The following is a 27,310-nucleotide window of genomic DNA, read 5'->3' as shown; positions in this document are numbered from 1 at the left end:
ATAATGCTTAAGCCGAAACACCTTATTTTTACCATCATCGCAAATACGAGATATCTATTCCACACCATCATAAAAAAAAACATCTCAATATTTTCGAATAATATCTATATTTGTAATTCGTTAGTTCTTTTCTCATTCATTTCTAACAAAAAAAATTATATAATTTGTGATAGTCTCTAATTGATTGTGAATCAGAATTTCTTTTGAAGAATCAACATAACGACTTACTATGGGCAAGTTGTGAGTAAAATTAAGGTGAGTTTCTACAATTAATGCACTTAAACTACAAAAAAATGATATTACAATTATAACAGTTTATAGCAGAGGAAATCTCCCCAATTCTGTGACAACGACAACTGATACCTTTTGAGTGATGCATTTTTATCAATTTTATCGAACGTTTTTATATTGAGAGGCTATGAAAGTAACATGAAGTCGCAGTTTAATTTAACAATCCAATGCGAAAACGATTTTATATTTAACATAACAATTTTTTTTGTAATAGAAAATATTGAGTCAAAATGATTTTTGTATAAAATTTTATATGATTAATCAAATATTCTCCACATAAAATTAAATATTTAATTCTAAAAAATTTTTTAGTCCCATTGCATTTCCAGATTGACCAAAAATTTGAAAATCTTTCATATTTTCAAGTTCTAATTAATCAAAGAAAATACATTATACAATTACACTTATTTTACGTGAATAAATTTTATTAAACATGGATAATGAATTTAAATTAAATTCAAATAAATGTTTTCAATGAAATATTTATTTCCTCAAAATATTTTTGCCTCACTGCGTTCTCGGATTGGCTGGAGCTTTACAGCATTCAAAATGTTCAGAAAGCCAATCAGAGAACGTTTTATAATGGAACTAAAATATTTTAAGATATTAAATATTTGATTAGGGTAAAGTAATGTAATTTGGAGCAATTTCCAGAGGCTTAAACGTTGATACACCCAGCGAAATTTAATTAAGAAGTTTGCATAAAATGGGTGGTGTGGGTCGTGTGTAGATCCGATCAGCCTAAATTTTTTTGTATAATATAGGTCTATATAACAACTTTTTCTATGGTAGTGAGCCGCGCTCACTACCATTCGTGCGTGCATGAGAATCATTTTATACAAATTTGGTCAAAACCGGCGGGAAAATTAATTATGTTGGTCATTAATTTTTTGATAAAAACCTAATAAAAATTTAAAAATGTATTATTTTTATATTCTATGCGGTCGTTTTAATTCAAAATAACAGACTAGAAGCGATTTGTAATGCTGACACATAGTTTTTGAAGCGGCCCTGCAGTAATTACCTTCCACACCCATTTTATGGCAGTTTCAGCGCTAAAGTCGGATTGTATTGATAGCAGCTCTTAAAAATTTTACTGGATAGTATCACTTACAGGTTTTTATAATGGATTTAAACCCGAAAAGAGCGCTGATTAGTGTACAAGATCCAAGACATAATAACTTCCTCAAGAACGTACATAAAACTGCTCCTTGACTCTTCTAGAATATTACTGTTTAGTGCGAATTCTTTAAATACAGTTTGAAAAGTTCCTAAACTCAAAAAATAGGCGAATGCAGAACAATACTTTTTGGAAAAAGTTGGTACAAAGTGGAACATGTGGAATTTTACAATTTGGAACCAGGTAAATTGAACACGGAAAGTAGGGCAGTGGTGATGATCTGACGACTCGCTATTGATATTCATTGCCTCAATATTAATCTCCAGGGGTTCAGGAAGTATAGCAGTCTCTACTTCGTCACAAAAACACCTCATAATAGCTAAAAAATATAGGGGAGACTGGGGAAAAATTTGTCAAAACGTCTATTTTATTTTTTTCACAAGTTATCAAAGAATCTGAATTATTTCTATTGACCATCTTCTTACAGGGAATTTACTGCTCTACAACATCGTCGAGCTTCTTTTTTCTCTATCTCGAAAAGAAATGCGGTTTCCGATTTATTTTCCAAAAGATAATTTTGAGAAATTTCTCTAAACTGCTATGGAAAATTTTATCAAACATGGGGCATTTTCGTCATTTTCTTTCGCTGTGTTACGAGTTCTCATGAATAAAAGAAATATCCAATTGACGTAATTTGGTAGGAAATTTATTCCCTTATAACTTTATGCAGATCATTTTTTTTATTATCTAAGTCGGAAATGTGCCTTTCAAGTCATTTTCCAAGAGCTGTTTTTGACAAGAAAGTTCTCTTCCCCCGCTTAGAAATGGCAAAAGAGCGAAAACAGTTACGAGACATCTCTTTTCGCCATGTGAAACATCGAAATTCATTGTTTATAGTCAATTTTTACCCCATGCCTTCTGACAAATTTTACCCCGAGTGCTTATTTTTGATAAAGATAATTCTAGAGAAAAATCACTTTGGAAAATTCGTAAGTAAATTACAGATTTGTGTTCAACAGATCCAAATTATTCAGAAAACAAACAGTAATGTATAAATTTTGGAAAACAGTAGAAGAGCTCATAATTTTAAAACGGGTGTGACCCCCGGCTCGACTGTCACAGTTCTCCAGGCATTTATACAACCAATTCATCACAAAAGTTAAAACTTCATGAATTTTCGAGAGAAAAAAATATGGAAGATAAAGAATTTTCAAATTTTTGTTTTGACAAATTTTGCCCCAAACTCCCCTACTTCTTGAAGCTTTCCACAATCACTTAACTTCACTTTTTGTCCAGGAGTTTTTGTCTGCAAAGAGTCTTAAAACGATGCCTTAATGAGACATTTTACCTCTGATGCAATTGGAATTTGGATTGGGGTGCACTTTTTGGCTTTAAGACCTCTACATCTACATATTGGGAACAATCTTCGTCAAAAAGAACATTTTTGACAAGATTTTGACGTTTCTACCTACAGCAGTTGTATACAATTCTCTTCAAAAAAGAAATTTTTTATGAAAATTGCTCCCGATGTGTAGATGCCTTTACAGCGCTTCTTGGAGTTGCTGTTGGTAATTTTTGCCTCGGAAAATTAACCATCGGGATTTGCCCATTGAGATTTGAAATTAAATTAAGTATACTTATTAAGTGCTTACTAAGTAACTTAATAAGTACTTAATCTGTTTGTCAAAAACAAATATTTGCGAATATAAATTCCAAATTATTTTCGCTGCATACTGCTAAGTTCGGAAATTTAGTTCATAGCTCTCAATATCGATCCTAAAATTATCTTTTTAAGAAATTGCAATATTCTTGTAATAGCTTTCTAAAGCTAAAATCCTTGTCCATATTTTTCTTTTATTTCAGTTTTTTTAATAACACTTTGTGTCTTATTTTACGATGTCTTTGACCATTGAAGGTTCAGGTGTCTTTCCTGCGCTAAAATCCGAAATACTAATACGGTATTTTAGATACTATTTCAAACTACTGAAATGCTTAGTATCCTTTTGTTCATCTAACAATAATTCTATGAATTATTTTATTCAACATATTAGTAGAAAAAAGATATCACAGAATTGAGGGAGATAGCTAAAGAAAAAAAAAAGATATCCAGAAATCAATCTCTAAGATTGATTAATTCATCTTTTCATCTCCATTATCAACTAAATGAGACGAAATTCTTTCTCGCTTTTTGTACTAAATACACAAAAAAGAGACATAGAAAACTGATGTTTTTTCTACACAGAAAAAAATATTTTGTAAAATTGTTCGTAAATGTTTGTGAAATCCTATGGGGGAGTTACAAAATGCTCGTGAATCGTATAATCGAACAAACATGTTCGTAAAAGTTTGTACTTTTTTCACAAATATTGTTCGTATCATGATCATTTGACGAACATTTTTTGTACTTTTACAAACATTTGTTCGTAAATGTTCGTAAACAGACAGGAAAATGTTCGTAAAATTTTGTCATTTGTTCGTAAATTTTTGTTTGTCTGGCAAAAATTTACGAACAAATACGAACAAATGACAAAATTTTACAAACATTTTTCTGTGTGTTTACGAACATTTTCGTAAACATTTTCGTACGAAAATGTTCATAAACACACAGAAAAAGGTTCGTAAAATTTTGTCATTTGTTCGTATTTGTTCGTAAATTTTTGCCAGACAAACAAAAATTTACAAACATTTACGGACAAATGACAAAATTTTACGAACATTTTTCTGTGTTTACGAACATTTACGAACAAATCGCTCCTTGGAAATTACAAGGGGCCAACTCACTTTTTGTCGATTTTGAGTTTTTAATGCACTCAGACAGAGAATTTATTAAAATTTCAGATGATATAAATCAATAAATTTCGTTATTAGAAAAGTTTTACAAAATTTTACTCTTTGTGATTGCTTGCGCGGTTTTGTTTGAAGTCAAGGGGCACAAAATAGATTTATCGTTCAAATTTTTGTAAAACAAGGGACTAACTCAAGCAAGTTGATCCCGTGTCATTCTAATTTCATGAAAATTTGCGCATCATTTAGAATGACAAAGAGCTAACTCATAAAAAAACATATTTTGAAAGGTAAAAATATGTATGTTTCGATATTTATAATAATGCTCATACAAATAGAACAAAATTAAATTGTTTTTATTAACATACATAAATGAGATAATTATTTATACAAAGTTTAATCTTTCATGCTGTCTCCTGAAAAATGGCTCAGATTGAGTTGGCCCCTTGTAATTTCCAAGGAGCGAAATGTTTGTAAAAGTACAAAAAATGTTCGTCAAATGATCATGTTACGAACAATGGGCTCTATTCTGCGAATAAAGATAAAGATAAATATAAAGAAATAAAGAGAAATATAAAGATTTGGTATTCTACAATCAAGATTTCAAAATGAAGCAGTCAAATATCATTATTTTTAGCTTGGATAAAAATATTTCAAGATTTGGTATTCTGCGCCCAAGATTTCAAGGTGATTCTAACTTCAATATTCTTTATTTTTCATAAAGATTTTAAAGGTGGTCTCGAGGTGCTTTGAAATCTTTATTTGCATTTTGAAACTCGTTTGAAAAGCATTACAGTCATGGAAGATCTTTTAATTTATTAGAAAATTTAAGGACGCAGAGGCAGTATAACGAGGGTTATACGCTAATACATTAGGAACACATTAAATACAACTTTATTTTTTTTTTATTTCAACAAAAAATACTTAATATTCAGTCATACTTCGAAAAGATGTACTATTTCAGAAGACGGTAAAATTTTGATGAATTAAAAATCTGAACTGAATTTATTCTCTAAACCTTATAGTTCAACAAAGATTGTGGAAACTGCTCTCTCTTGGAGTTCGAGCAGTTAAAATCGTTGGTATTAGCCAGAAATGATCCCTTGTACTCTTATGTATCAAGTTCTTATTTTGAGAAATTGTTAAAGGTAGGGCTCTCCAAGGAGTTCCCAAGCTTTTCTTATTCAATCATCTCACTTTCTCTTCTCTATGATTGGTGTTCCGTTTTTATTTGAATGAGTCCGGCTAAACTTTTCCTAAGAACTTCCAGTTTGCTTTTTTATGGTTATCTTTTTCCTACACAATCCTAGCCCTCGTTATTGTTACAGGTACTTTATGTGCCGAAGCTTCAGGTTTAGGATCTAGAGGAATTTCCTCGAATAGAATCTCATATGTTTTATAACACAGTGATCATTATTTTTCGATCTAATGACAATGACAGTGATGAACTGTTAGCTGAGAGTTATCTGGGTTCTCTGACTGACTTGAAGTTGAAGGGGTCCCTTTCATCTCAGTATGTAGTTAGTCAAAATTTTAATTTTTGACTAACTAACTCTGTTTTGCTGCCAGATGTTTCCTGATTCTTAAACTGGTAAATCCATCTAAGAAATTTTGTGAAAAGTGCACTCAAAATTTACGTTTAAAACAATTGAACATGAAATTCGGGGTTTCTGTACCTTAATCCAATCGTCTAAAATTTATAAAACATTCACTCTGATTTCTTGCTGTTCAATCAAATTCAAGCTCTTTTTATTCCGGAGATATTTTTTTCTCAAAGTGCCTGAGAAGTGTATGAAAAGTGATATTATTTCCAGGACTTTTGCACTTAAAGTTGTCAATTTTGTAAGCTATTTCATACCACCCGAAAGATTATCCTCGTTCACCAAAATTTTAAAAGAAAATTTCCACTTCTTGTCGTGAAAATTAACTAGAAAAATTATCTCCTACCAAGAAATCGGCTTGGTTGACTAAAGTGCCAAAATGACAAGGCATAAGTGACAGTTTGGATATTGAAATCTTTATTTGCGTTTCTTAGACTTTTTTATCCAAGATCGCAGAATGCCAAATCTTGAAATTTTTAAAATCTTTATTTTGAAACTTTATCTTTATCTTTATTCGCAGAATAGAGCCCAATGTTTGTGAAAAAATTACAAACTTTTTCGAACTTGTTTGTGGGTCATACGATTCACAAGCATTTCGTAACTCCCCCATAGGAATTCACAAACATTTACGAACAATTTTACAAAGTATTTTTTTCTGTGTAAAGAAATTAAAAATGTGATAATCATGTGAAAAATGGACTCTAAAAATATCAATTTGATACAATTTTAAAGGTGACTTTTTTAGTTGTTTTTTTTTTAATCTTTTACTCATGTCTTCCTTTTTCAGATCTCCATGCTTTTTTTTAAATTTAAAATTAAAGTATTCCTTTGAGAGAGTTTGGAGGTTCCGGGAAGTTTTTCTCCAGACCCCATCTCTTTTTGTTTTTCTCTCTGTTGTTCCACAATCACCGACGCGTAACAACAATAGAGCTAAAAGAGTCCGTCATGCGAATGATATATTCTTAAGAATAACATACCATTGTGGCTGGTTGCCTTTCTCTCTCTCTCTCTCTCCTTTAGACGGATAACTTCCGCTTGTGCTCTGATCTCCCATCAGTCCCAGTGGCTCCACCATTCCGTACAGCTGGTCCCACTGTGGTCACCATGGCAGGTAATAGTTGGGCCACAGACAGTTCCTTGAGTGATGTATTTACGGTGGGTGGCGGAGGAGCCTTTTGCAATTGTTTGATGGGACTGGGAGAAGTCTTTCGTGGGGTCGTGGGAAAACTCCCGCCCGGTACAAAGGGCATCCCACCACACTCTCGGATCATCATTAAATGATCCAATTTATCCACTGTGGCATTCAATTCACTCTCCCAAACATCCTGTTCCTGTTGCCCATCCCCACCCTCCACCGGTCGAATAGCCAGCACCTTAACCCTCTGCCTCAACTCCTCGAGATCCAAATCCGCGTCATCCACATCACTATCATCATCCCCCTTTTCACTCACTGCCGAACTCGTGGCCACCGATGTGCCCGTCGACTGAATGGCACACCGATCCAACTCAGACGCATAGTCCGGAAGCGTCAGGACGGGAGAATTGAGCACAATGCCCGTGGAAGATGTCTTGGATTTTGTCAATTCTGTAACATTCAATTCTGCCCCAACACCCGGTTCCCTCGGACCCGGCGGTGCTGCACAATCACCACGCTGCTTATGGATCTCCTCACTGATCGTCTCCAGATTTCGCAGGGCATTCGAATAAGCCGCCTTGGCCACCTGAATCTGTGACTGCAGCTCCTGCACTCGACCCTTTTGCGTCTCCAACTGATCCTGGCAGATTTGTTTCTCCTCAAAGTACGGCCGTGACTTCTGAATACTCCGCTTCAGACGATCCTCCAACTGTTGCACCTTCAGTTCAGCCGCATTGAAAATCAGCGCTTTTCGCTGATGTTCTGCATTGCTCTCAGCCTTTTGATTATCAGCATCCATAACCTGTAAGTAACAAATCAATTTTGCAACGTGACAACAGGTTGATCAACTTCCATCACGTGCGATTGCATTGACATTTTTTTTCTATTCTGATGAATTATTCATAAATCAATGCTGTTGTGTATTTACTGTATAGAAATATTCTAGACTTTAATACGAAGTACACAATGATATTGACTATAACACATTTTATAATACTTCTATCCATTCTATCCCATGATAAATTTCTGGCTTTGAAATGTTTTCTAAACAACACCTGTAAGAAAATAGTGTTTATAAAACAAAAAATTTGAAAAAAAATTTTTAAGACTGAAAAACTTGTCTTTTAATAAAATTGTTAATTTTTAAATAAAAAAGAGTGTAACAGCTCTACTATTTGTGTAAAGCCTATAAAGAAATCTACCCAGTAAAAAAAAATTACAAGGATAATCGTTGGTTTGCTTTTTTACTACGATTATTCTTGTAAAGTTACACAAATTATGTATTTTAGCAAAACGTGTAATCTGAAAATGTGTAATTTAAATTTTATGTAATTGTAAACCGTGTAATCAACTGGGAATGATTACACAGTTATGTATATTTTTTACATATTTCGTGTAAAATTACATAGTTTTCAAATAAAAGGTGTACAAATTACACAGTTTTCAGACAAAATGTGTACAAATTACACAAATGTGTATTAGTACAAACGATTGCAAGTTCAATGTAAAATTTACAATGAAAATTATGGTAAAGCAGCCAAAAATTTTTGACTGTGTATATTAATAAACATGAATTAAAAATATTATTAAATATCACAATTGAAAACTAGGACCACAAAAGCTGAGATTGTAAAGTATCTCAGCTAAGTAGGCTAGAAATATTCCAAAGTTAGGGGTTCCGTGGTGTAATTGGTAAGGAGCGTTCGGTTCTTGGGCGGTGTGACACCCGGCTCGACTGCCACAGTTGTGAATTCGAGTCCCTCCCGGTGCAAATGATTGATGGCAATAAAAGCCTGGTACATCGAAACAAATAAATAAAAAATATTTCGAAACTAAAAATATTTAGAAAAAAACCGTTATTGAAATTGTATAAATGTCATTCAGATCCTGGTAAAAATCCCAAAAGTTATAATTTGTGAAAAGCCAAAATCCCGAAGAAGCCAAAATCCCAAAGAAGCCAAAATACCGAAAAACCAAAATCCTGAAAGCCAAAATCTTTAACACCAAAATCCCGAGTTCTTAAAAGTGTCATAGTTATTTTAACAATTGCACCCCTGCTTGTTGGGAAAGCGAAATTTTCCGTGTTTTGGTAAATTATTTTCGTATAATTTCGTCCCTTTCAAAATTTTGACCACTCGGGATTTTGGCTCTCGGAATTTTGTCTTATCGGAATTTTAACATTTTGATATTTTGGCTTTTCGAGATCTTGTATCTTTCCGAATTTAGGCTTTCGGGATTTCGATCTATTAGGGATTTTTTCTTATCGCGATTTTGACCTATAGCGGTCTATTCACAACTCGTGAAAAAATATCTATTCTGTTTGTAAAATTCAATATCGGAGAATGAAAAAACCGAGGGCAAGTAATGAGCACATTGCCAGACAGGGATTTCCCCAGAACCCTCATCGTTCTTCCTAACACATCTCCGTCCTACTGTGATCCAACATAAACTAAACAAACTTCCAGTGCTCTTCCTCACGATACCCCACCCACTGAAGGTAGAGGTCCTTGTCTAACACTAGGAATGCTTTTAGGAGGAATCGGCACTGCTCAGAGAGATTTAACTGCCGGGGGTTTAACAATTGAGAAAAATTCAGTGCTAACACGTATAGTGAATTGTCAGCTTGAATAATTTTAATTTGACATTTTTAGAACAGTTGCCAGCGCCACTCGCGGGGGAAAGCAGTGCCCTCAAGCGGAAGAAAAAAAACAGGCTTTGTGGGTGGTCTCTCTTCATTTTATTTTCTTTTCAATCCGCATTTAAAGTATTTTCCACAAAAAAAAACATTAATCTCACTCAAGATAAGAATATAGTGAAAAATGACTATAGTGAATAATGAATATAATGAACGTTTTCATCTATCTTCCGCCAATAAATATTTGAGATCAAAATCAAAAGTATACTATACACGTCAGTGAAATATTTCAATTAGATTTATTTTCATCTCTAATTCTATTCTATTGTGCAGATACAACGAAAACACTATTGATTCACTTGCAAAAAGAAATTAGGCGTGGCGGGCCTGGCCAAAAAAGGAGACTGAGAAAATGTCTAATTAATTACCGCGGTGCGACAGCTCTTCAAAAACTTAATTATAAAGAAGAACCATTTTTAAATATTTTTCTTTTTCTACTTATATAAAAGTTATGTCTTTTTACATAATTTTATAAGTCGAAGCTTAATCAAATTATTATACTCCCTCTATCCAGAAAAGTCATAACGTTTGGGGAAAAAAAATGTTTTTTTTTTCGGGTGAAATCATTGACAATGCAAGATCTTTTAAGATAAATTATATTTTAGAAAAAACTGTATCACTCTTTTTCAAGATGTTACTAAAAAACTGATTTAATAATTTATAAAATTGTTATAAAAAGAAAAGTCAAATTCTCTTTGTACTAAACATCATAACATGCGATTCTTTGGTTATGGAGACATGAAGGGATGGCATCATATAATACTCAAACAATATCCAAACTCATTGGAAAATGAATTTTTCTACCGTTTTACTGTATAATATTGTTGTTCTTTTTTCTTATCTAAATAGATTAATTAAAGTTTTATATTTTAAACAGTTCTTTTGTACATTATTACTTAAAACTGTCACGAAGTTTGACTAATTTCATTACTTAAAATTTTCACTAAATTATAAATCATCCGTTGTATAAGCAACTGTGCCAACTGACAATTTGCCAAAAGATCAATTTATCACTTTAATTACTTTTCAGTGAAAAGTAAACCATAAATGCAATATTTTGAATTGCAAATACCTACCGAAAAAACTTATAAATTTATTAGTCAGTACTTAAAATTATAGATAAAGCGGATTTTAATACCAATATAAAAACAAATTTTTTCACAAGACAATGATCAGAAGTTTAGATAGCGCAGTTGCTGATATACAAATGAAGAAATCATTATGGTTATCTATAAATATTATACTCGTATTTCTCAAAAAAAAAAAATCCGCTTCTTAAATGATCCCAGCCGTAGACCACTCCAACAACTTAAGTTAATTTTTATGTGTACCGAATTTAACTATTTCAGTGAGATTAATAAAAAAAAAATGTTGAGCAATTTAAATTTACCGCTCTAACATTAATCTCGCATTAAAAAAATTGTTTATAAATAAAATGTATAATTATGCGTATTACACCATAAAAAAAACATTATAGACGAAAATATTAATAAGTTTTTGTTCATATTGCACAGCATATTGTATTGAAATTATCAGTAAATAAATAACATTGGCAATAAAAAATATTTATTTGAATACAAATATTAAAAAATCAAACTTAGGGCAGAATCACATTGACAGTAAAATGTTCACCCTATTTCGTTAATTTACGCATTTTCATTGCAATTCTTACGCAAATTCTCGATTACCGTATTACCTTATCTCATACTCAGTGGCACTAGGTGAAAATAATATAAGAAAATTGAAGAAATAAAACGAAAATTCGATAAACGATGAGCAAAAAAACTGTAAGAGAAATTAATCGTATCGCATGTGAAAATTTGAAATCTCGATTTTGATTTCTTGTTGTGCAATAACTTTTTGTTGGCAGTGGCATTTAGTGGAAGATTGACAGTCAATCTTTCTCTCGTTGCTAACAATGCTAGAGCTAACAATGTCTTGTAAAGTTGATGGTAGTGAAATTTATGTTACAATGTTCTCCCTGTTTTTGATGCCCTGAGGAAGGCCCCAACAAATCCAGGCCTCACAAAGGCCTGAAACTTTGGCCAATAAAAACTTATTGCAAAACAATAAATCAAGACCAATATTCAAAGTTTTGACATAGTACATATCCTAAAGATCGACCTCCAACATTGAATTTAAATTAACTACTCAACTGTAAGAATTGATTCAAAGTTCTTCCGGAATACTTTGTAGCTTCAAGAGGTAACAAGATCGAATGATCGATTTCAATTCTTAATCTTCTTCAAATGTAATTGAATCAAAGACGTAAAAAGTCAACAAATAAAAGATACATTGACTTCAGAAATCAAAAACAATTTGAGATGCATAAGATTTTCGGTAAAAGACAAATTATGAAAATTTTCATTTCAGCAATAACCATCTATTACCATATGCGTTATGCAAATTTCAATAAATGAATTTCAGCACAATTTCAAACTATATTAGCAAACCAAAAAATATTTCACAAATTGCCGTGATTTATTGATTTTTTAACTTGATATTGATTTACTTTGGACAGTTTTATGTCAATAAAACCAATAATGTATTGAGCATATTATCCAAGTTCAATAAAAGTCTGTTGTATAATCTTTTTTTTTTGTCAAAATAAATCTCAACTTTTCCTTTTCTATTCACAAAAGATATTTACAGACTTTTTATGAATTGATCTTCACCTAAACGTCCTAATTTTTACGATAAAGAAATTCAATTTCCATTTCGGCTGAAAACTAGTTCAGCAAGGCCTAAATTTTAAATCTCACCAAGAATTTGATAACTACAACCTCAATAATTGTTGAAGTGATTCATGCTTGGTATTAATCCTTCAGTTTAAAATCCATATCAAAGTCCTAAACAGAAAATTCCAGTCACTTTGAAAAATTAACCTATCAGATAAAGACAGCTTTCTGTCGCATATTATCAAAGTGCAGCAAAATTAGATTAATTATAATACTCTTTAAATTGAATCTAAAACCACCCATCCAGTCATAACTTCAATATAATTTGAGTGATTGTTTACCTTGATTGTGGCATGATTTAGCATCTCCTGCCAAGCATTATCGAATTGCCATTCATGTGAATTACTCATGAATCTCTGCTCCGCTAGTGCAACTGTTTCCTTCGCCGCCGCATGAATCTCTGAAATTTTTTTTGTGGAAAGAGGGGAGAGTAGTTGGTTATAGTTTATCAACATTACAAAAGTATAGTACTCTTAATTGAGATTCACAAACCATTGGCGCGTTGAAATTTAACAGCTGCCTTCTGACACTCAATCTGAGCAATTCGCGCCTTCTCAACAGCATCATAGTACGGACGGGATTTATCAATACAGCTGCCCAATTTCTTGGTCAGTAACTTCAGTCGCCTGGTGGACTCATTGAGTAAAATGCGAAAGGTCGTATTTGCCTCCTGAATAAAATAAATCAGAAAATTAAAATTAAAAAGGAACTTGAAAGGAAATTGAAATTAAAAAGGTACGGTAAAAAGTTCTGAGACCGAATATAAAACATACAATACAATATTCTAAACTAATTTTATTTCACTAAAATATCCTATGAATTCAATACACAAGGCTTAACAACCCCTTCAGAAATTTTATTAAATCGTAAAAGGATATTGTAGATTGGATCAGCAACTGACGTCGGTGATATGTTTCTGAAAGTACTGCAAACTACGTTTTCTGAGTAAGGACACAACCAGAAATTTAGTAAAAGGGGGGTTGGTTAAATTTAAAATTATTGGATGATTGCATAAGTTCGTGGGACTTTTCACGCAGGTCGTTAAGGGGTATGCCGTAGCTTATACCTCCACCATTCATGTTTACTTTTTTGCTTTTACTATATCCTTCAAATAAGTCGATATGTCCTTTGGAGGACATTTCCAAAATGTGGAACAAAAGTTATATTTGCAGCATTTATTTTTAGACAAATTTTGGAAAAGTTTAAGTGAGAAATTTCCACGGAAAAGCATTTTGGGCGTTTATTAAGATCACGTTCTTGCTCTTAGAATGATTAAAGGTGTCTTCGAAAATTTCGAAATAGGGATTTATCCTTTGAAACATCAACTCCATTTTAAACGGCCTCTAATATTAATGGCAATATTGGGAGTATCCTAGTGGATAAAAATTTGTGGATAACAATTGAACAAATTGTTAAGATGTTGAACAATAATAATTTGATCATATTTCGCTATTTCGAAAAGCTTTGATACGTTTAAGAGCTCATTAGATGAGTGTCACAATTTTTGACTGAAAGGAATAAGGGTAACCGTATGATTGTAGGGAATGTAGTCATTTCTGTCCTGATATGTTACGATGAAGAAAGTTTTCTGGATCGATTGGTGATAGGTGATGAGAAATGGATCTTATACAATAACATACAGTGGAAAAGGTCCACGGAAAAATAGCTAACCTTGCTGTAAAAGCAGATTTGTAATTATTCAAAGAGTTTCTGTAAAATTGATAGAATTTCAGGAAAATTAATCACTTTGAGCTACTCCAACGCGATGAAACAATCATAAAACATAAGCACCGTGACTATTTTATTAGATTCAATGCGCCTATTTAATAGAAACTTCCGATTTCGGCCAAAAGAAAGGGCATAATTTTCCAAAATGACAACACTAAATCATGCATCGAATAGCAGACGCTACCAAAATTACAGGAGTTACAATAGGAAATTCTCCGGAACCAAGAATATTCTTCAAATATTGATCCTTCAGATTATCATTTGTTTCAATCTCTACAGAATAGTTTGGTGCCCAAAAATATGGACTCCTTGGACGCTGTCTAAAACGACCTTGCAAACTTTCTTCAAGAAAAAAAAACAAGTTCTTTCTTAAAAATGGGATTGGTAAGGTATATATCTTTTAAGGATAAGTGTTAAGATCAATGGAGACTATATCCTTGATTATACAAATTATATTTCTAAAACAAAACATCAGTTGAAATTTATCTTATAGGCAGTCCTACGAACTTATGCAATCATCCAATATTTAAGTTGGTATTTGAGGAGAACATTTTTGGAAGATTATGCCTCAAAGAATCGTTTTTATAACGCAAAAAATAAGAGTTTTATCGAAAAACCAAACAAAAAAACTCATTTTAATTCAATCAATCCAATCTTCGTGAATTCGAACTTATTGAAAATGCAATAAAACCGTTTATTAGACCTTTAAATCTTTAGTTAGATAACCACTCAGAAACTGGTTTTGACAAAATAATGTTTCTTTGATCCATTTTTGGACCGATTTTGACGAATTAAGATAAATATATGCAAAAACGTTCTCATGGAGCACCTGGCTCTGGAAGTAAATTGTGTTTTTCGCTTGAAAATAATATCTCAAAGGAATATAGAAATTTTATAAGTATTATTATTATATGAAAAATCAGCAACAATCCTTTTTTAATCCGATTTTGATTATTTAAAGCTGTTCGTATGCACAGAAAAAATATTTTGTAAAATTGTTCGTAAAAGTTTGTTAAACACAGAAAACGTAAAATTTTGCCATTTGTTCGTATTCGTAAATGTCTGTAATAGAACAAAAAATTGATTTTTTTGTGTAGCTATATTAACCTTTTTTAAAATTTTTCAAAGATTGAATATTAGCTTTTTTTCTATAGGTGGGGTATCTGACGGATTATATTGGATACATATCTTCCGGTGTTCGTCAGGGGGAGCTTTTTCCTCAATCAAAACTCAAAATTTTGCTCCAAAGCTTTCAACCCTTGGTATGGGTCTTCCTCAGTGGGTCAATTTAGAATTTTTAAATAATTGGGAAACGTCTAACGTCTAGCACTAGAACTTTTTAAATTTCTTGAGATTTTTGTATATTATTTTCTTAAAATTATACTCTCTGTTGGCTCACTCTCTATCGCTTTTTCTATACTATAGAACGTTAGACGTTAGACGTTTCCCAATTATTTAAAAATTCTAAATTGACCCACTAAGGAAGACCCATACCAAGGGTTGAAAGCTTTGGAGCAAAATTTTGAGTTTTGATTGAGGAAAAAGCTGCCCCTGACGAACACCAGAAGATCTGAATCCAATTAGCTTTTTTTCTAATGAAGGGATATTAAAAGTATTTTGAATTTGCTTTTGAAACTACCTTTCAAATGAAAATTACAAACTTTTTGTTTCAATTTTACCCTTATCGTGAATTTTAATCATTTGTTAATACAAAAACATTCCCATCTAAATTTCTCTAAAGCACTAATTGATGAGCTTTTCTTGGTGGAAATTCCGATAAAGAAAAATATTTTTTAAAATGTGTTTTTTTTTAAATCTTGCATATTTCGTAACTCAAAAGCTTGCTAGACATTAAGAAACATTTTTCTTAAATACCCCGGAAAATTGATCAAATATTGAAACAGAAATGTTCTTTAGTGCTTCAAGTAAATTTTCTTTCAAAACAATTACCAAAAAAAATTAATAATTCACCGATTTTGATTATTTTGAAGCAGATATGGAAAACTTGAGTGATTTCCTAAAAGTTCTTCTAAAACAACATTGCAGCTTTCTTCAAGTTGATCAAAAGCTTCCCTAAAAGTCCTCACAAAAATCTATTTTGATGTTTTTAATAATACATTTGGTGCAACGTTTTTTCCTTAAATTAAGCATCAGTCCAGTTTTAAATCTAAATTGAATGACTTTAGACTTTTTAAAATGTTTATAAGATTAAAAAAAAAACATTTCCAACCAGTGAAGGCGTTTTTTTTTCGGTGGAACTGCCTTTAAAGTAAGCAATATCTTAATGTCTTTGAATACTTTTAAATTTAAATGATATGCTTTTTCTTTTTAAATTTATGGAATATTGTACCGGGGCGGGGGGGGAGGTTTGTGCGCGATTCCTTCTTCATTCAATAAATAATGCTCTCCACGCAGGAAGCGCTTCAGGTTTCGGGACATATATAGAAGTCGGAAGCAAATTCATATTTCCAATCTTTAAATTTCGATTTTGTTTTCATGCCTAAAAAAAACATGAAATCTAAGATCTATTAGGTGAGATTCTTAACAATCTCACCTAACTATAATCCTAAAAAAAATTTCATGTCGTCCGTTCGAGCTCAAACTTGGCCAAAATGTGTTTCATCATTTCCTGATCACGAATATATGGGTAGCTAAGTTACGTGTCCGTCCGTCCGTCCGTTTTTCACAAAAATTGTTTATAACTTGTATACTTGAATATTTTTTGTTCATTTACAATTATTTGTTCATACATATTTGTTTATCTAATAAAAATTTACGAACATAGTATATAACAAGATTTTACGAACATTTTGCTATGAAATTTACGAATATATACGAAAAAACCATTCGTAAAAAAGTGCCTAAGTGATCTTTTACGAACTTTTTTTGTAGGTTATATGATTTATGAGCATTTCGTAATTACCCAATAGTAATTCACAAACATTTACAAACAATTTAACAAAATATTTTTTTCCGTATTGATAAAAACGATATTTCTTTTGGGTTCAACTGATCAAAAAGGTTATAATAAAATCCAAATTTTAATTGTTTTACTTTTTTTTACTTCACAAAATATCTTTAGCATTACAAAAATTCAGGCCATATCATTTTTCCAAGCTTTGAAGCTGAATATCGAGCTTTTATCCACTATAATCGTTCTTGTTTCAATTAGAATCATGGTATCAAATCGGTTTTAATATTCTTAAAAGATTTTATTTAATTTATTATTGTTCACGTGCGCGGCATCACTTTTCAAGCAATATTTTCAAAAATATTTTTAAGAAATTTGTCATTCCCATTAATTAAAAATTTCTATTCATAGATTCGTGTTTAGAATGACACTAAGTAATTGATTATAATTTACATATCCGCTCTCAGAACTTTTCAACCGACCTCTGCATTACATCCCTGGAATTTGTCAATCAATTTATTGATATCAATTGATGCGTCATCCCCTTAGAAATTATTATCAGAACCTCCGATACTATTGTTATCTAATCTCTGAGATTTGACCGCGCTTCTTTTATTTCCTTCATACCGTCAACACTCGATCACGCATGGTAATGGAATTTTTTTCTCACATGCCTTTCCTCTGCAATTTCCAATTTAAACAAAATTTTTGAACTCTCTCTCTCTCCCCCTATCTTTGGGGTCAACTTGTACACATTCAATGGACCTTTTTTCTCAGCTCAACAGCCTCTTACATTATCCCACAGATTATATACTTCCCTCTTCCTCTTACCACAAGAAGCCCATTCAACAAAAAAAAGCCGTCATCATCAACTTTATTGGATGACTGTTGAGTAAATTTAACCGCGGCAAGAAGATTGTTTCTCAAGTGAACAGAAAAAAAATAACTCATGAAATTTCACTTACCTCCAACTCAATCTCCAATTTGTTGATTTCATCTGTGGCCGTGTTGAGATTTTCTAATTCAATCTAGAAAAAAAAACAAATGAGACAAAAGGTAAAAATGGTAAAAAATTAAAAGTTGAAAGTGTTAATTAATTTTATGATTATGAAGAAAGGCAATATAAATTACAATCACAAAGATTCTATATAACTCCTTTTGGGAATTTCCCAGACAATCCCATAAATCTTCATAACTAAAATTCACAACGTGTATGTGAAATCATCGTCAAACAAAGAATATAATGCTTTATTTTATAATATTATACACACTATCAATACAAGAAAATTCTAATGTGTACAGAAGGTTACTCCAGCGACTTTTCTTTCAATTTGCACTCTTTGCAACTGTGTATTAACACTTCTTAAGACTGCGTCATAAACTGTAGTCACGAATCGTTTCTCTCAAAGCATTTTGACATTCTCAGGAAGGAGAAATCACACACAGAAAATACTCTTTCATCATTCAAAAAAAACATTATCAAACTGGTAATTTTTTTACGCTAATAAATTATGATGGTATTTCTTTTTGTGATTGATTTCTTGGAAAATTCCAGAGGGGGTTATCTTATTGGGAAATTTTATTATTGACACTTTAGATAAATTCGCACGCTTACAGAAACGTAGTAATAGTAAAATTATCTGTGTCTTTTTTGGACGAGATTTCATACAATCTCAGTTCTTATAATAATTATCTGAATTGGACCATCTATAGCGCAAAAGATACATCTTATTAAATATTAAAACTCTTTAGAACATCACAACTTTGTATATAGTCAATGAAGGGCGATCACTTAAATAGAAAAGCCGGTTTTAGAAATTTCGATGTAGAATGTTGAATATATCTCGAAATCTTAAGTTTCTTTGGTTAAAGTAGGATCTGGGTCAGAATTAGCCGAATGTGGTATATTAATATTTGTCTTATAATAAGCATTAAAAAAGTACTATTTATTTAGAGTCAACATCTAAATTTTAATTTAGAAAAATTTTATTTTATGGATAATTCTGTATCAGTCACCCCTATGATTTTTAGTTTTTTTTTTAGTACTAAATAGGGATGATAAGGGGACATGAACGATATGTTCATCTAACAAATTATTGAAGTAATTATTGAATAAATTCAGTATGATTGGCACTGAAGAAATCTACGGTATTTTATTTTATCCAAAATACAAAAAAACATATCAATTTCATAAATTGATCTAAAAAATGTGATAGATTAAATAATATATATAAATATTAATTTTTAGCAGCAGGATTAAATACCTATCTATCATTACAAAATTAAATTTTACAATAGAGGAGATCGATGCTGAATTAGTCAGGGGTAGAATTAGACAGTGGGGTGTTATAGTTTTCCTTACAAAGAATATTGAGCAAATTACTATTTATTCAGAGTACCGTCGTTGCGGGTGACTTTGCACTCGGGGGGTGACTTTGCACTCTGCTGTTCGTGAGAGTTTGAACAATTCTAGCACTTATTGATAGTCTTCGCCGATCCGGTCTACCATGTCAAAGTATATAGGGAAATGTTAAGTACCAAGTAAGGTACAATGATCCTCAAAAGGATTCTTGTAGTTTCAGTAATAGTCAATGAAATCCTAGTATAGGTATTTTGTCAAAAAACGACTCCGCGAAAAAGTTATCTGAAGATGCAATTCCAAAATCGATTTCAGAGTAGTAAATTGCCCAAATCCAATCTAAATTTATCTGGCTAGAATAATCCACTTCGATTTTATTGATTATTTTTATTAAAATATTTTTTTCCCTATTATCTTCCTAAGAACGCATGATTTATGTTATAAAATTGCATATAATGGTCTTTCTAAAGCTTTATTATAGAAGTGTTTGGCTAAAAATTATCCAATTTTGTGGGAACTTAAGATAAAATGACCGAGATCTACAAGATGGTGTGGTCGCCATCTTGATTTGACGATTCTGTCCGCCATTTTGAATAACTGTCAAAACAAAAAACTTATCCGATTGAGCTGAAATTTTAGTATGTTCTATTTGATGTCAAGACCTTTTCAGAACATATATAAAATCTGACCTAGGTCAAGCGATTGTCTGGATACTGGGGCTCTAAGTTCAAAATTTTGACATTTTCATTAATACAGAACTACGGAGAGCTTCTTTTATCGAAACCATCACAAAAAAGGCAGTATTATCGGTAGACGATGAGATCTAAATAACAAACAACAAGAAAAGTAATGTTTTTCTTTATAACAGCATATTATTTGAAGATCTGAAAAACTTTTGCAAAGATGAAAAAAATAAAAAAATAAATAAATGCACTTTTCATTTATTTTTTTAAATTATGTAAGAGTAAATAAATATATAAAATAAAAGCCTCAACCATTTCTAATGGTTACTGAGGCATTTCGTTTAGGTTTTAAAATTCAGGATTAGAAAATAAAGATCGCCAAAATATAAATATTTCAAATTTTTAAACTTTGAGCCTCTGTATCAAGGTAAATACTTGACGTAGACCGGAACATAGATACGCTCTGAAAAGGTCTTGATATCAGCTACAATATACTAAAATTTCAACCCAATCGAACCTGTTTTATATTTTGACAGTTATTCAAAATGGCGGACAGAAACGTCAAATCAAGATGGCGATCATGTCATCTTGTAGATCTCGTGCATATTACCCTTAGATGTGAAGATCTTCATTGTCGTTTATTATCAGAAATTGTTGATTTTTTAGTATTTATTAAAAAGTGCAAAGTCACCCGCACCTTATCCCCAGTGCAAGCCTTTTTTCTTGATTTTTTTAAACATAGTAAAATTTTATAAAATTAATATTAGTGGCACAAAATCCGTTCATTAACAACTGAATACAAATAATTTTACTCAAAAACCCCCCTCCCTTCACTTTAACTATCCACTTTTAGAGAGTAAAGTTGAAAAACAGCGAAAAACGTGCAAAGTCACCCGCAACGACGGTACTTCTTTCTACCTAATCATTGAAATATATTTATAACTCTAATTCAAACATGTTTTTCACAAATTATACGCAACGAAAAATTTCATTTGCCGGCTAATTCTACCCCGGTCTCCTTAGGTATATTATTAAGATTGAGGTAGGTTGTGCATTTTTTTTTGGATAATGCCCAACGCACAATAATTTTTGTTTTGTAAACATGTTTTTGACATTTCAGTGAGAGTGAGTGAAATCTAGATCTAGTCATCTCGCTCTCTCTCATAGAAAATTATGAAAACATATTTACAAACAAAAGTTATTGTGCGCTGAGCATAAAATAGTTTTCAAAATTCAAATTTAGAAAGAAAATAACTGTTTTTTTTTATTTTTTTTTTATATTTATTCATTATTATTATAGATTTTAATTATAATATTTTTATAACTTTGTAAACGTTGCTTTTGGTTTTGCGTGCATAATGAATTCGGTGCGTTTTTTCAATGTGTATCCGGAAAGTTTCATTGATTTAGTTGATTTATGTTTTGTGTGTATTTAAAATTGTGCTTTCAGATTTTATGGGGAATTATTTTAATTTCATTTTTTCAATGTTTCATCACAGCACAAATCAGAAAGTAGTAATCACACCTATTGTAATCCTTGTTTTTTCTCTAACGTCTTGACTCTGTCTTACAGAAAATTTTTTGAACATCAGTGATTCTTAGAATTATCAGTGATTAATTTAAAGTAAAATGTGAAAAGTTCCTCTTGAAAACAAAGCAAATTGGATAAAAAATTCTCAAAACGCACCGCATGGACAATGAAAGAATCACACCTACCATAAGCAGATTCAGGCTTAATGTTTAATTTGACAGAAGTGAAATAAAAACATCTGATGAAGTCTCATTTTGATGGGGAAGTGCGTGTTTTCCTTCGATATTTTAGTGAAAATTGTTTAATATCCCGATTTTCTTGTGAATTTATTCAGTGGAATCTCTGATGAGTCAAATATCCCGAGCGGCGTGCACAGTGTGACCCAAAATAGTGAGGAATTCTCAAATTCGGTGATCAGTAATTTTGACAGATATTTTTACGAATCTGCAAAATTCAATTTTCCTGAGCTGCAAGGGTGGTAATTTTTATTAATTTTCATCCTCCCACAAAAATGACCCCCTTCAAGCAAAAGATTTTCACGGTAAATATTAACCATAATAAACCCTCTATAACTTGGAATAGTTGTTTTTCGAAAAGACACTTGCAGTGTACAAAAATGCATAAAATATTACACATCAGAATTACGATTTTAGGCCCATTTTTTATTTTTTCCCTTTGGACCCAGGAAAAAAGGCCTAGGCGTCCAAGTTTGTCAGGAAATGTGAGATGTAGGACTAGCTTTTAGATTATATGTCCATGAATAAAATTCATTTAGTAACTTGGAAAAAAATCAACTTTTACGAAGCTGCAACATTACTTGGAGAATTTTATACAAAAAATACCATTTTTATCGCATTTAACAACACTTTTTGTCTTGTAAAGTGAGTTGTAATCAAGAAAACAAAAAATCCTCCGTCCAAGTACGATTTTAACTTTAACCCTTTAACGACGAATGAGACACCGGTGTCCCAAAATTAAAAACTAATTTTTCGGATTATTTAGAGGACAAAATAACTTTCAATAGTTAAAAAAAATGTTTTTGTTTTTGGGACACCGATGGTCCCACTCTTCCTTAAAGGGTTAAATCATCTGTTTAAAATAAATATTTGGTTTTTTTTTACTTGTGATGAATTTTTTTAAGTAATATGGCGTAATTACTGAAAAAAAATTTCAAAAAATGTCTCTGAAATTTAAGTACCACCGGCTGAATTTTTAATTTTTTTTATAAATGAAAATTTCAGGAAATATATCTTAAATATTGTACTGTTATGTGCCTGAGAACTGGAACAAAAATAAAAATTTATTATGCTAAAAATAAAAATTAGAGGAAATATGATATGTTTTGGTCTTCGTAACCCACTTAGCCCCTTAAAGCGTTACATTTTTAAATTACTCTGCTAAATTTTATTCTCTGATAATGATTTTAACACTAAACCTACCGACCGTTTTTGATCGTTTTTCGGTTAAATGACAAACCGCGGTAGGGTAGGATACTTCACAAATTTGTCTTGGAAAAGAGCAAAAAATTAATATTTATACATTGAAAAATATATTATATGCATATTTTAAGATATTTATAAAGTTAGATAGTGACATTGTACCGTTTAAAAATATGTATTAATTTTAAACCGGTCAATTTGACCAGGTCTTGGTAGGTTTAATGTTAAATATTGAAGTTATTCTCTAACTCTTTCGAGACCGCAACATATGCATCAAACCAATTTCAAGTTGTTTTAATCAAAAATATCTTAAGTCAGGAATTAATCAAAACCCTACAAAAGATATCCTAGATTTGGACATCCTTAAAGTTTGTAATCACTCACAAGAATTAGATTTTTATCTGTTATAAACAATTCAAAAAAAAATATTTTTCCCAAAATATGCATTTTTATTGAATACTCAGTTAAAAATTAAATTTTACAAACAACTCTGTAAATAAGGTGCTGGACATACTTACGAATTTAGCCGAGAGACGACTTAAGGAAAATATAATCAAAAGATAATGATCAAATTACAGTAGACTCTCGCTAATTCGGCTCTTTTAAGAACGGGCTACTTTTTAATTCGGGCAGCAGTTAAATTTGAAAAAAGTTTGTTGATATTTTTTTAAATTTGGTTATGATTATCAAATGAAACAAATATGCGTAAAATTGGCATGGTTTGTCTTAGTTATGATGTGTTTTTGCATTATTAAGGGGTTGTCATGAAATTTACCATAAATATGAGTATGTAAACTCAAGATGTGTATGCAGATGAATAAAAAATCGTTTCATTTCAAAAAATTTGTCGCCCAAATTTCTCTCTAATTCAGGTGACATTTTGGTCTCAAATGCCCGAATTTGAGAGAGTCTACTGTAAGATGTTTCTCGGCTTAACCCAAGAGACTTTTTATCAGAAACTGATGGAAATGTATAATCTAGTTATTATTTTGAGTATAAATACGTTAGACCGTCTTTCGGCTTAAGTCGTAAGTGTGTCTAGGAGGACCTAAGCTAGTATGGAAATTGGAAATGTCAAACATATTAAAGCAATTTTTTTTAATTTTAAAACTACAGTAGAGTTCCTTAAATTTGAACATTTGGGGGGTATAGATGACATTTCTCACTCCTCAAATTTGAACGATATTTTCAAAAACGTAACGGAATTCATGTGAAATCCACTTTCCGTAAATTAAGATAAACAACTTTAGAGAATATATCAATGTAATTTATTGGGAATTAAATGGAATTTGTTGCGGAAGTCAATATAAAACGATAATATTGAGGAAATACCAAAGAAAAATGGCAATCCACGCAAAACTTTCTTCACATAACCTCAAATTTTACATTTCGAACTTAACTGTCGTTCAAATTTGAGGAGTTCCAATTTGAGGAACTCTACTGTAATCAAGAGGACCTTTTAAATCTTAAACTTTAATTGCATTGTAGGCGAGAGTAGGACAATTTCACGAAACACATTTTTAAATAATTTTTGACTAACTATTTAAAAATATTTTTATTTAAAGTACAATTTCTTAATATTAATAGTACGTATGCATAAAATTGCCCTACGGTCCCGTATGTTCTTATTAATTCTCCACAAAAAAACCCATTCGAAATGAAATCCATCGTCCCAAAGTAACAATAAAATAAATTGTCCGCATAATCAGTGAATGAATTCAATTTAATTTTAATTAGAATCCCCTTACAAAAAAAAACAGAATTTCTTTTACTGAGTTGGACGTCAAAGAGCATTCTTTAACTTTTTCCCAGGAGCTCCAAACGAGGTTATATACGCATTTTTTATTAACATATCAGCAAACCTCTGGGAAATTCTCGTGACTCTTGTGAAGTTGTGAATCTACTCTTGACAGAATCATTTTATTAAAAATCCAATTAGAATTTTTATAGTTCTCCCTCGTGTGTGGCGTTAATTCTGAGTTGAGTGCCACAAAGTTCAAGAGTATATTATGCACAGAGGATGGTCGAAGTATTGCCCCATTAGATGTATGGGGCATTTCCTTGTTAGAACTTGAGGCAGGCAATGGCCCTGATTACTAAATCGTTCGGTCATGACACTGCCCATCTCACTCTGACGCATCTCTTCGCGCTTATTCTATCCTCTTTGCTCCCATTCAGGGAATGGTAAACTCTCTCAATTTTTCACAAAACACAAACGACAGAGGTTCGATTCTCACCGTCGACCCAAAGCCATTTCCGAGGGAAAATTTCTTTCAATAAAACTTTAATAAAAGATCGCTTTACACGGTTCGAGAGAAATTTTCACGTCACGATTTGTATGTATGTGTATGTTGTGTCCCCCTCATAAAACATGCGGAATTTAATTCATCACAGTGAAGCTTTCTGCATTGAAATAGAGAAAGAGGGGTATAGCAATGTGTTCTGATCACTCCACGGATGCTTGTTCTTCATTAATTGAACAGTGTCTACTCTAACCAGGGAACCACAGCCCTATTTTTTTTTTGGCAGGAAGTGTGTCAAAGGAAGGAAACCCCAAATAGATGAATGATTGTTTTTCGCACGTCCAGCAAAAAAAATCAATTGGAAGTTTGATAAGAACTGCTGAAGGAATAACGCCTGGTATTTTTCTGAATTCTGACGTCAACTTGGAGATGGAAGATACTGAAGCTATTTTTGGGACGAAAAGGAATATGACGCAGTATGAATACTCCTCACAATTTAATTACCAAGAATCGTCCTCTTGAGCTATTAAAAAAAAACTGCCCCTGCTACATTTTGCGCTCCAACAAATTCTATCACGTAATGAGTCAGCTCATAAAATTAGCTATTCACGTTGAATTATTAATAAGGTATGGAATTTCAGGGAAATATTAAAGAGTGAATAAACATTTTTTGATTGTTTACAAATGCGTTTTGCGAATTGAAGAGAAAGAGCCCCCAAATAAATAAACAGTGTCAAATGCATATTTTTTGCATTTTTCTTTTTATTTTGTACCAAAAGTATGACACTGCGTCTAGTATTACAAAATAACCCTTTTGTGTGCCCCATTTGTCTGTTTTGTGGGAGAATTGAGCAATATTAAAATTGTCTCTTTATCAGCCTCTGGAATTTTTCAATACATTTATTTTTCTTCTGTGTTTTGCATTTTTATGCTCGTCTGTTTATGCGCGCAGTGGGGGAATTTGTCATCCATGACGATGGGCGCAAAAAGAGCCACCAAACTTTCTCACATTTTTCTGGGCAAGTGCGGGTGCTGTACATTTTTGATTACCTGTATCCGGGGATCTAAATCAGCATCATTATCCATTTTGTTGGAGGATTATTTACTTTCAGCAACTCTCGAAGCTCCACGGGAAATCTCTTTTCATAATTCTTGAGGTGGGGTATTTGTTTTTTTCACCTCAAAATAATCCACTTTGCACAGCTGGGAAATACACTAAAGCACAATCACTGCATCCACAAACTGCCACAAATTGATTTCCACAGGATACCTTGCAGCTGCCTGTGGGCTAAATAGGGAAATTTTCACGGGGAAACTCCGCGATTTTTACACCTTTTTCTCACGGAGAAAAAACGCAAATGGCTACTGACAGCGCTTCTGTTTTCATCATTTGCCGTCAGTACTAAATCCATTGTGTACTAAATGCTGAGGTCCACTTACTGAAATCATGCGATAAAAATCTCTTGTGAAAAATGCTTTTAACTTTCAAGAAAAATTTCGTCATGAGATTTAAAAAATGTGAAATTTTGACGCAGCTCTAGTAGGAAGAAGTGGTACACTGCAGAGTAAAAAATAATTACTACGATTATCGCGTGTAGGGTAGAGTAAGCCCTTTTCGCCACCTTAAGGTTTTGTACCCTTGTAATTCTTACAATTTTTGTCGAAATAAAAAGAAATTTTCTGTACGAGTGCTTTGAAGCATTGTCTCTCTAATGAACCGGGAGACTTTCCGAGAATTTTTGGGCATCTAGTTGAAAAAATACATTTCCTGCAACAATGCATGTTTCAGTACTTTTCGCCACTTTGTAAACACTTTTTCGCCACTTGTTTTTAATTGATTTTTAAGAAACAGCAGCTTTCGAAAACCCCCAAAAAGTACATTGCACAGTACTTTTCTTATTTAACACCTATATTAGACAATTATTAGAGTATTTCGAATGATTTTTTGCACACTTTATGTTTGCGACAAAAATCAATTGACAATTACGTATGTTTCAACTAAATTCCGCGAGGTGCGCCACTTGTAAAATGCTTGGAAAAATGAGTGGCGAA

The 27,310-nt window shown here is 31.9% G+C and overlaps 1 protein-coding gene across 2 annotated transcripts; it reads right to left on the bottom strand.

Moving 5' to 3' along the window:
* Positions 1-88: 88 nt before the first annotated feature.
* On the bottom strand, positions 89-26,641 carry LOC129799769 (SH3 domain-binding protein 5 homolog). Of its 2 annotated transcripts, XM_055843988.1 has the most exons (6): positions 26,309-26,641; positions 17,969-18,031; positions 12,857-13,034; positions 12,646-12,764; positions 6,774-7,733; positions 89-6,687 (listed from the first exon to the last, which is right to left on the bottom strand). In XM_055843988.1, the coding sequence occupies exons 1-5, from the start codon at positions 26,342-26,344 to the stop codon at positions 6,813-6,815; spliced, it is 1,317 nt and encodes a 438-aa protein (XP_055699963.1). In that variant the 5' UTR covers positions 26,345-26,641; the 3' UTR covers positions 89-6,687; positions 6,774-6,812. The 2 variants fall into 2 exon arrangements, with proteins under 2 accessions (XP_055699963.1, XP_055699956.1); XM_055843981.1 differs by having other exon boundaries at positions 89-7,733.
* Between the last annotated feature and the right edge of the window lie 669 nt (positions 26,642-27,310).

This window comes from Phlebotomus papatasi, chromosome 1 (genome assembly GCF_024763615.1).
Source record: "Phlebotomus papatasi isolate M1 chromosome 1, Ppap_2.1, whole genome shotgun sequence".
Classification (NCBI taxonomy): domain Eukaryota; kingdom Metazoa; phylum Arthropoda; class Insecta; order Diptera; family Psychodidae; genus Phlebotomus; species Phlebotomus papatasi.
The sequence above is the reverse complement of the archived record's forward strand: the minus strand, read 5'-3'. Positions and strand labels throughout refer to the sequence as shown.